At 36.1% G+C, this 11,782-nt stretch overlaps 1 protein-coding gene across 1 annotated transcript in view; it reads left to right on the forward strand.

Annotated features, from left to right (window-relative positions):
- LOC110036847 (phospho-N-acetylmuramoyl-pentapeptide-transferase homolog) overlaps window positions 1–11,782 on the forward strand; it is a 56,007-nt gene that overhangs the window by 7,751 nt on the left and 36,474 nt on the right. The window contains exons 3-5 of the mRNA XM_020741388.1: window positions 7,740–8,190; window positions 8,276–8,340; window positions 8,823–9,016. Of these exons, the coding sequence (XP_020597047.1) occupies window positions 7,740–8,190; window positions 8,276–8,340; window positions 8,823–9,016 (710 nt within the window). The remainder of the gene's footprint in view (window positions 1–7,739; window positions 8,191–8,275; window positions 8,341–8,822; window positions 9,017–11,782) is intronic.

The raw sequence follows: 11,782 nt of genomic DNA on the forward strand, positions 1-11,782 counted from the left end.
AATGCCACATGCACATGGCACATACAAATCGGGTATACTAGGTACAAGCCACCTATAAAAAGAATTACACGTGACCCGGGAACCAACCTGGGTGTTGTGCAACAAGCCCACAAGTGCTACGAATGAATTTGTATCGAGTACAGGACACAATAAAAGGAATTACTCCTTACAGGAGAAGCACTCAATCAAGCACATGCAAACGTACAATCAATTCAAAAGATGCCCAAGGAAAATGACAAGTATACGAGATATGCTAAGTGTCAGATATGCTAGGTAATGTGATCTGTGCCAAGTGAAAACCGCATCCTTAGGTGGATACACATTTTACCTCGCATGACTTCAGTGGCTATAAAGCATAACTCATACCATAGATAATGTGAGATACTTACGACACTCCTAGACAAGGTTGCAGGACGTAAGGTAGCACAACTCTTGTTAAAGAATCATGCAATAGGTGGCGTTATATGTGAGTCACCTCCTCACGAATTGTGCAAGCATCTATCCACGTGCATATGATAAGTATGTGGAAGAGATACTTGCAGGTGCAGGTGCTCAAAGAGACACTACAAGTAAGGGTGCTCAAAAAGACACCCAAACATATCAAATGCTTGACAGCAGGCTCATGACAAAAATAACTTCACATGCAATATAATACGATATATACATAACCTAAAAACAACAAATTTTCATACACATGAAGATGCATGCAACAATCAAATACAACAAGTAAATCAATGCAATAATGCATGTAAACATGTTGTTAAATGAAATTGGCAAAATTGGCCGACCGGATAAAAGTAATCAGTCGATCGAGCCGAGACGACCAATCAAACCCAAGTGATCGATCGATCGGGTTGGGTAGTCAATCAAACGTAATTGATCAGTTGATTGGTTCAGAACGACCGATCAAACCTAGATGATCTGTCGATAGGTCCAGGATGGCCAATCGGACCCAAGTGATTAGTCAATCGGGTCAGATGGCTGATCAGACTAAGGGATCAGCTGATCAGGCCAAGGCGGCCAATCAAACCCAAGGTGATCGGTCAATCAGGCCAAGACAATTGATCAAACCCAAATGATCACACGATCAAAATATTACATGCAAAATATCATGAAGAACATGCAAATAGTGAAATCCAACACACTCGACGACAAATCAAACTCACACTAACGACCTCACATAGGATCTAGGTTGGGATGAAGTTGTATTTACCATCCATTACACAGTGTAATGGACAGTGTACCTCTAATTGTCTGCAAAATGTGAAGGAGTTTTTTCATGAAAAAAAATCTTGACGAAAATGAAGGTTTTTCTTCATGGACATAGCCTTTGCGATCTGGGGAATGCCGACCAAGGGTATAGATCGAGGTGGCTCCAAACCATTTATCAAGGCGTGAAACCTCCGAACAATCACGGGATTACTAAGATCTAGGCCAATTAGGTCAATTGGCTAAGTATTGAGGAGGGATCTCAAGGATTCATTGGGGGTAATCAACAAAAACAGCTCCTTAACCCATCGATCTCCTCTGACACAGAATCCTTGACTTAATTATCTAAAACCAGACCTAAATGGCTTCTTAGGAATGAAATTACAAGAGTATTAGGCTTGCTCCTAGTTCCTACCTCGCACCTTTGAAGATAGCTCTCCAAAGATGGAAGAAGATCTCCTTCTCAAGAAGGAAGATCAAAGCAACTCCAAGAAAAGTCCTCAAGTTCCTCTATTTTCTCCAAAAAATTATAAGGTTGATGAAGGAAATGGTGGAAAAGGAGAAAAAGATGAAGAAGATGATGAAGAAGAAGAAAAATTGTCAAGAATCCTCTAAAAGCCTCTCACAGCTCTCCAAAACTCTCTCGCAGCTCTTCTCTGAACTCTCCCAGAATGAACTCTCTCAAATGAGCTCCTTCTGCATGATGTCAGTGGTTCTCCCTATCCATTCTTGTTATCTTCATTGTTCTAAGGGTTAATGACCGCTCAACCGCTACTCCAATGAATTATCATCTAGAAATGGCAAAGGCTTCTTCCACCCTTGATTCTCTTCCATAAATAGCAAAATAACCACATTAAAGGAGTTTATTAACCTGCAAGCAAGGCACGTTGGCCTCCTCTATTTCCAGCATACCATGGAGATTTTTGCAACAAAACGGGTTGGATGCATATGCGCCCCGAGACTGGGTGCATATGCACCGAGCTTTCTATCTTGAGCAGTTTAATGAGGTGGCTAAGTGCCACTGTGGGGCACATATGCGCCATCTCTACTGTGTGGGAGCGTCTATAGGAGGATCTTGTTTCCTATGTGTCAAGTGCCACCTCTTCTGTCATGTGGTATCAAAATTGGCACCACATTGTGTTGGATGCCTATGCACCAAAAAGGGGGGACACATGTGCACCCTTTCAACTAATGTTCGGTGTTGTTGGATGCATATGGTCACCTATGCGCCAAAGCGCCACCCCTTAAAAAAATTTTCTTTTTTTTTCTCATTATTAGTTGAGGCTTTGTGCGAAGGATTTGTATGGACCCTCAAACCACCGAGGGACATCCAATAATTCTAATAGGCTATCCCACATCAATTGGACCTTGGGGGAGTGCCGTACAGACAAAAATTTCCTCCCAAGGTCAAGTACAGTTGGGATGGTCTGAACCCCAATTTTACTACCGGACGTCCGTTGAAGAATTTTTGCTAATATGGAAGCTACAAATATATTATTTCCTTTGACAAGTATAAAATTTATTCTTGAAAGCAATAAAACCAGTTGCCACAAAACAAATTAGCTAGATCAACTTGGGGAACTAGGCTTGCTTGTTACTTGTGTTTCTTCTTAAACACTCGGGGAACTTAAATTCATAAAAAAGGCTTTGGCCTAAGTGAGAAGGTGTTGAAATGTCTTCTTTGTCAGATATCTTGACCATCTAAACTGACTCAAAAATATGCTAGAATTATTGACCTTGATGTTCATGTGTATAATACTAGATATGATCGCCCGAAAAAGCTCAAACATCACAAGCACATGTGTCATAAGCATCAGAATACAATATAAGCTCTGGTGGTCAGATTCCCTTACCTACGATGAAATATCTGCATTTAGTAGCTTGTGAATCACCCCAAAAGTGAGTTTAGATGGTTACCTCGAAGAAAACAACAACCAAATCTGCATTAATAAGTATGACAAAGAAACACGGCCCGTCTAAGGTGACGAACTAACTGATAAGAGCTGAGAAATCCATGGGTAAAAATAGACTTGGGTTGGGCCTCCAATACCTTCTAAATTAGCAACATACGACAAAACCAGTCAGAGAGTAACACACAACGGTTCCAAAATGCTAAAACATATAAAAGCTCAATGTAGTGATCACTTAGATAACAAAAAGTGCACTCAAAATTTCATTTCATAAATAATATTTATTTCATGTTTTGTTTTCTTTTTGTTGTCAAAAACATAAAAAATTACAACAAATCAAACATTGGAGGGCCTGCATCATTTCCCTTGTCCTCGCTCTGAGTATCCTCGACACCTTCTGGCTTTGAATCTGTTGCTAACACCAAGAATTTTTGTATACTCCTCAAGTCAGAGGTGAACAAATCATCATTTTCCATTCATCCCTACTAAATTCTTGCACTAATACTCGGAACCCAGTGTAAGAGCATGTCGAGTAGAGAAGGATTCTGGGAATTTCAATTTTTTCTAAGGTCAACCCGAACAAATTGCTCTTCTCGCCTTATCATCTTCTTCAGTATGGACACCCAAGAGGGGAATCACCCACTTATGCTTTTGGTAACGCTCTCTGGAAGGAGCCTTTCCTTTTTGATGCTACTTACTTTCCAAGCAATCCAGCTGATATGGATCCCCTTCCCTTTGCTCGTCCAACCATGGGCTCACATGTAGTGGCTTGACCAAGGGGAGTCAGACAACAACATTCTTTCAAGATGACAACCCTTCCTCCCTTAGCTCTTTGTCTTTAGTCCCCACCAAAAGTGTCTCCAAAGAAGAAAAACTAATAGCAATACTCCTTTGATCCAAGGAGAGAATCTCAGATTAGGATGAGACCTCTAAAGGGCCATCTGAAACGTTCTTAAGTGGTCTCGCCTCAGTTGTGGCCTTCTTCTAACTAGGACCTGCATCGCCGGCTGGCTCTTCCTTCGGGTTATCTATAATAGGCACAAACATCATTTCTTTTCTATTGGTCGGTCGCTCAATCATGAACAACTCTTCAATCTCTTTTTCTAAAAAACGACAGTCAAACAAAAAGTCTGCAATGCATCTGAAACATGCCAGTTACCCTCGCACATCTCACCAAGATTGTCGGGAACCAACATCTTTTTAATCATGAAAATTTATAAACATTTCCTATAGATTTTAGAAAAGGTAGTACATTAAAATTCGTGGGGATTAATGAGCTGCCTTGAGAGAAGACAAAGTAGAATTTTAACTTTTCGTCCTTAACCTTGTTCTTAAGATGGCCAAAGTGAAAGTGACTTGTGGATGAAAATTGTGTATACCCACCTGGGTACAATCAAAAGGAAAATAAATACTTAAAGAGCTCAGTTGACCATACCATCTCCTTCCTTCCAGGAAGCAAAAATCACGAATGTCATTATAACAGTAATAGAGTTGGACATTCTATGTGCAATAATAACCACATAGTACCTCAAAATAGTGCACAATTCTTCGCATAGTGGTAACTGAAGGCCAAGAAACAATTGGTCCCGTCATATCACCATTTCATCCCCCCTCACGATGTTTGCTCTCTTGTTTGGGTTGGCAGCCCTAAGGCAAATGGTAGGGCTAAAAGCATGGCATGATTGGCATTCCAGCCCCTCTGCCAATGACTTCTTGGATGAAATAGATTAGAAAGTATTGCAATAGGGCAATGGGGAGCTACTTCTTGATGTCCTGGAGCCATTTATAGATTGAAGACAAGAATGAAAGCACGTACAAAAAAGAACTGTGAGGGACAAGGATCTTTTTAGCAACCACACCCCTATTTATAGGGTCAAAGCAGAAAAATTTCAACTATCACAAGATAGGACAGGGGAGTAGCTACCTCGAAAAACTAAACCAAAAAGGACCAACGTGAAAACCTAAGATGACATTTCACTTAAAGAAAAATTATCAAATGTAATCATTATAAATCTCCTGCTCAACGCGAAGAGAGAAAATAGTTAATACATGGATCTGAGGTCACTTCAACGAGGCACACCCAAGTCGAACCAACATCAAGAACAAACACTCACCACCATACTTGGACAGAATAAAACTATCAAACATTATCTAAGTCTAGAGAGACTAGGACAGCTCTTGCAAACTTGCAAGGTACCGCTGTAGTGTTGACAAGATCTACTTTACCACCAATTTCTCCTTTTCCAACTAAGCCATGCGAGCCAGTACAATATGCACCTCCGAATTTTGTTGGACACTAGTATCACGAGCTAGAGAGCTCTTGATCTAAGGTAAATGGCAGGCCAACTCATCCTGATCCGCATGGGCCGAACACACCCTTTATCCTTATTTCATGGTCCAAAATGAGAGGTTCACGAGGTGTTTACTCCTAATCTCGACGGATGCCAATGGAGCCTCATTCAAACCTGAAGGAGTCTTGTAATATGTGATTCCTGATATTGATAAAATCATCAACTGACAATCACCTAGAAAATGTTTCGCTGAATTATAGAACATACCCATAACTCTGATCATTTCAAATGCCATTGACTCTTGAGGTTATGTCTGGTGCAATGGACATGAACCAATAGGTGACATGAAAGCCTAGCCTTCCATCAAGCTAGGGACTATGGCAGAAGGTGTTGGCATATGGGACGAGCGAATGATGGAGGTCGTCCAAGGGATAACCACAATCACAAGCAGAGTACCCCCGAAGTCACTCCAGAAAATCCAACATGACCCGAGAGTGAGCATCTCCTCTTCTTCACCGCCAACTTCTTACGACCGCCAACTTCTTACGAACACCCTCATCTCTTACCTTATTCTTCAATCAATAATCCACAAAGCAGAACCTTACTCGAGATGGGAGCCTGAGATTCATGGAACTTATCAATCGTAAGAAGTCTCTCAGAAAAGTGACTGGAGCACAAAATAAAAGAAAATGAGCAAGTAGATTTGGAAAGAAAATGCCGCCTATTTATAAGCATTCAATTGCACATAAATCATGAAAGTATCAATTACTAGGAATTAATTAAATAAATAAAATTCTAACCACTGTTTCATTTAATTCTCTTGCTATTATGGCAGCTTACAGCCTCCTAATGTGCATGAAAATTGAAGAACTAATAGTTGTATGGTCAAAATACGATGAACTAGAACCGACGACCATAGACGAAACATATGTCATAGAATCAACTCCAGTGAGTACAAAGAACTCTCAACCGACATGGAGCAAATTATCCAGTTGACCGAGTCGAAAAGGTCATGACAATCTATAAGAAAAGATTTGGCGAATGTAATGACAGTCTTGGCGATTAATATGATCGAAGGACAATAGAGAATATTAAGAGCTTTACCGATATTTCATAATATAACTTCTATTTACGATAAATATGATAACAGTAACATGTAAAAATGACTATTTTCAAAAAGACATAAGGAGATTATTAATTTTGTTCTCCTGAGTTCAGCATTATCCTACTCTCTTTTTCCCTCCTTACGCTCTATGTTCGGTTCGATGGCATAAATATGCTTCAGAGGGCTATCTAAACTAGAATCATTTAAGTGGCTAGTATGGAGACCAACATGTAAACCATTAACACATAACTTGTATGTATATGTATGTATGCATGTATGTATGTATGTATGTATGTATGTATTTATATTGGCATCCTTTGGACTGGTTTGATATTGCCATGCAACATCTATTGACAATCTTGTTCCAAATCTTCCACCATTCTTACTTGTATCTACTTTTGACTTACATAACGAGTCAATGTACAATTGAAAGGGAAGGAATGCGCTCAGAATTATGTTATTTCTTTAAAAATGCCTACCACATCAATAATGGCCACTAGCCGATCTATAAATACAAGCGAAGAAATACATCAAACTTGTATTCCTGAATTTGAAAGAACTGATTCAATATTATAAGCCTCATCCTGGCACTATAGCAAAAGCAACTAGTCAAGTATGATTAACTTGTAAGTCTTCTTCTCTTATTTGCATGCTAATAATCATGTCTAATTATATCTCATCTTTTTCCACTCCGGCAAGGTTCATACAAATATAATCAGCACATTTATTGACTCCGGCTTAATGGAGAAGATGATAGCTGACGAGATAAAGCCTATCATTTTGCTTTTAGGCAAACTATATAATATAAATGCTTTATAAGGATAACTATATAATGTCATGTTAATGAAATGTACAGTTGAAGCTTCATAGCTCCCACCTTAGATGTCAACACGAAGTCTCATTATCATTTACCTGTTTTTCGCTATCAATCTTCATAACAGCAAAGTCTCCACTCATCAATAATCGCATGGAACCTTTCCTAGTGAGCCTCAGACCCCAGCTTTATAGAAAATGTGGCAAGGAAACAGTTTTTGGCACACCGGCAATGGCTTAGAGACATTTAGTTCCTTTACACATGGAACCAACTATTTTCCTACATCTATCTGTATAGCTAATGGAAGCCTTTACATTTTCATAATTTTTATTGTTTTATTTCGGTTTTTCATCTTCTTTTTCTCTTCAAATCACTGAGCTAATCCTATTTTGCTTTATTTCTATTCTAAGAATTCCAGGTGGTGTTCAGATGAATGCAGCACTAATAACCTGTTTACTTGTATTTCTTCTGGCATTTGATTGGTATTCATGGTGGACTGCAAGGCTACCATTGCAACCATTTCAATTTTCGCGTACTTTCTTAATATCAGCTGCTTTGTCTGGATTTGCTGGTTGGCTTTATGTTCCAATCGTTAATAAAATGAGGATCCATCAGGTCCTTAGGGAAGAAGGACCTCGTTCCCACTCCTCTAAAAGAGGAACCCCAACTATGGGTGGATTGTTCTTTATTCCAATTGGCATAGCTGTTGCTGGTAAAATTGCTAATTACAATTCTTCGCTAGTTTTTGGATCAGTTTTAGCAACTCTTGCATTTGCAGCAATTGGTTTAATTGATGATCTCTTAAGTTATATTAAGGGTCACAATTATGGCCTTCCCGGATGGATAAAATTCAGTTTACAGGTAAATTTGCTCAAATCTGTAAAATATTTTTTTCCTTTTTTAATATATTATTCACAATTTGTGTATGGTTTATGATGATTAACAGGCTGCAGTTGGAGCTTGTTTTTCTTTCTGCTTGAACTGGGTGAATATTTCAATGCCGTCTAATATGTAAAGTTTCTTGCGACCAATAAGATCTAACACCTTCCAAGGATAATTTCTAGGGGCATTTACATACATACCACACAATTCTTGTGTATTTACATATCTAACATCTAAAATTTCTTATTTATATGCACAGCACTCAAATCTTTAAAATTACATAAAAAATATGATCATCACTGTCTTCTTAAAAGTGAAATACACATTTTCATGCATAGGTTTATGACACTAAGGTGTTATAATTGTAAATATAGATCAAACTTTGGGTGTTAGATATGTAAATACATAAGAATTGTGTGGTATGTAAGTAAATTTCCCCAATTTATAACGGCGAATAGTCAAAATAACTACTGCTTTTCATTTTATTTCTGATGAAGCCCTAATGGAAACTAAATTTTAAGCAAAACTAAAGTTGGCTTCTGGACTTTGCACGTGTGAAAGGAGAATTAATGTTTTTTTTTTCTTGACACGAGCCAAAAAAAATTTTACAGGAATTTATCAGTTCATCTCCCTCAACCATTTGGCCTCCTTTATTTGGGAAAATATTACCTGGCTTTGACAACATTCTGCTTTGCTGCTATGAGCAATGGGGTTAATTTGACTGACGGACTTGATGGTTTGGCTGGAGGTGTTGCTGCGTGGGCATTTATAGGCATGTCTGTTGCTGTTCTTGCAATATCTCCAGGTCAGCAACTCGGTCTTACTTATTCAACTTGCATCTATCTTGTTTGTCTTGCTTCCAATGTTTTGCAGCCTAGATACTTGATGATTTTCTACAGAAATTAAAAAAAAGTGCATAGTGATGTTCTTAGTTCATCAGTTTTTCAGTAGATTGATTTTGTTCATGTCTTTTCATTTAAATCACATTGTTCATGGAACATCCCTCTTTAATGAAAATTGGCAATGCTAATTGGTATTTGTTTTTGTCGGGTCTAGAAGGCGATACATCTCACGAACATGGGATATGATGAAAAAAAGATAAATTTTAGTCATAACAGAGAGTTTATACACAAACGGCTGTAAATAAAATATAGTAGTATAAGCAAAAGAGATGCAACATTTCATGCGATCAATAAAACTTATAACTACAGCCCAATAAGAAAGTTCAACAACATCTAATGAGAAAAGGACTGAAAGAATATTACTACAAAAGCAAAATTATTCAGACTCGAAATACATACAAATAAACTTCTATATAAACTTAAAAATACTAAAATAAAAATTACAGCCCAAAAATCTGCTCCAATGATGATGGTCCCAAAATTAATCTGATAGAAACTATAATGGAAAAGTTAAAATAATGAGAGTGTTTGATGAATCAACCAATTAATTACTACCATCCATTACAACATAAATTGCAAATTATTGAAACATACAACTCAAACAATAAAAGGGCACAATTAATTATATACACTTATCAGATAATAAATATAATCAAATTATTGTCAGATTTCAAGGATCTTGGAGTACTTAATGTAATTTAATGTTTTGGAGTAATTTCTGATATGATGATATTTATAGTCAACTATTTAATAAATTGGAATTTATGACTTCCTATATATTTAATATCTCCCAATATATATTTGGTATAATCATGTCTCATTCAATTTGATTTAAGAATCCTTTATTATTTAACTGAAATTCAATTTATATATTTGTTGTTGGTTTTATTAGACATTCAAAAGCTAGGATGACAAACACCATAATATATATATATATATATATATTGGTGAAGTTATCACTCTGTGATCCCGTTAGTTTAGTTAACTAATATAAAAAAGGTTCTACCAACATGTGCCACTGCAAATAAGCAAATAACTTTTGCAAATTATAATGATTATCTTATAAATAATATGGCTCATGTTATTGATAATTCAAGGCATTATATTTACATGAATAATTATATTTACATTATAACGTGTAGGAAAAATAAAAATTATAATTACATATATATCTTCATTATATTGAAATTTACGTACCAATAAATCAAGGTTAGCTAGTAATGTAACTAGCTACTTCATTATGAACATAAATAAATTTTACAGTATGTTTATAGTGATATAAGTGAAAATGAAAGTGGAACTAGAAACCTATCAAATAAATAAGAACGTAATATAAATAAAAAGGATGATGTCTCTAACAAAAAATTATATATTTATCTTTTCATAATAATAGTTACGTTTTTTCAAATAAGCATAACAAAAATCTAAATTTACTTGAAATCCCACTAATAACATTTCTGAGAACTATACTTGTTGTTCATACACAGCAAGAACCTCAGTTAGTTATCATGCACAGATAATGGCTTTTAAATCAATGTTTAACTTAGATTAATGTAACTTAATCAATCTATGCTATGCCACTAACAAATTAATTATTGCAACATTGAATCTTACCTAGTGGTCAAAAGTATAAATTTATTATCAACAAAATAATAGAAGGACAATAATTAAATTAAAACTAACTTTAACCAAAACTAATTGTACATTATGAAAGTAATGGTGAAAACAGAAAAGTAGAAGAATAAAAAGGTAAAAAAAATCTCATGGGCGCAATTGCTTAGTTGAAGGATGCAAGGGAGAGGGTCAATGGCTGTCAAATGAGTGTGAAGAAGGGGAAGGCTAGTAGCTAGGATTTGTGGGGGAGGTTAAAAATCTGATGGCTAAATAGGTTTGATAGTTATGGAGAATGGGAAAAGATGCAATGCCCTAACATTATTTTTCCTTATATTACAATTTAAGGCAATTGGAGGAGAGAGTAGTGTGATTGATATGTTAATTTAAGAAGAGACAGTGTCGAGCAACTTACAAAAAGTGAAGCTGCTACAGTGCTTCATTGGTTTGTGGGATGAGGAGTGTAATTGGCTTATTCCACGCATGATTGATTCGATGCAGATTAGTCCAAGTTATAACACTTTAGTTTTAGAGAATAACTATGAGTACTTTGCAATCATCTCTTTTTCAAGTTCTCAAGTTTTTTCTCGTTCTAACTAGTTCTTTCAAAGTATTCTTGCAAGTGAAATAGATTGTCGACGAAATAGTTATACTTTACCTTCCAAAACGTGCTTTGAACTTCACTATCTTCTTCTTAAAGTTAAAAATTTTTTACATTTCTTCACTTAACAAATTTATATTAACTTAAAGATTTCATAAAGTTTAATTCTTTTCTTTTTACATGAATCTTGTAAGATTCTTAATACTTCAAAAATACAAATTTCCTTTACTAAAAATAGAAAAACATAGTCTTATTCTCTTTTACCAAATATCTTATCCCCTAGAATTAACCTCTATCATTGAAAATTTTTACTTAAATTTACTATATATTCAGAAACATAAATATAGTTATCCAAAGTTAACCTCTAATGCCAAAGGTCATATTAAATTTAAAATTTTGAAAATATAATTAAGTGAGGACAAATAAAATTAAGTTCTTTCTCTCTTTCTAAAAATGA

Source organism: Phalaenopsis equestris, unplaced genomic scaffold (genome assembly GCF_001263595.1).
Source record: "Phalaenopsis equestris unplaced genomic scaffold, ASM126359v1 Scaffold211766, whole genome shotgun sequence".
Taxonomy (NCBI): domain Eukaryota; kingdom Viridiplantae; phylum Streptophyta; class Magnoliopsida; order Asparagales; family Orchidaceae; genus Phalaenopsis; species Phalaenopsis equestris.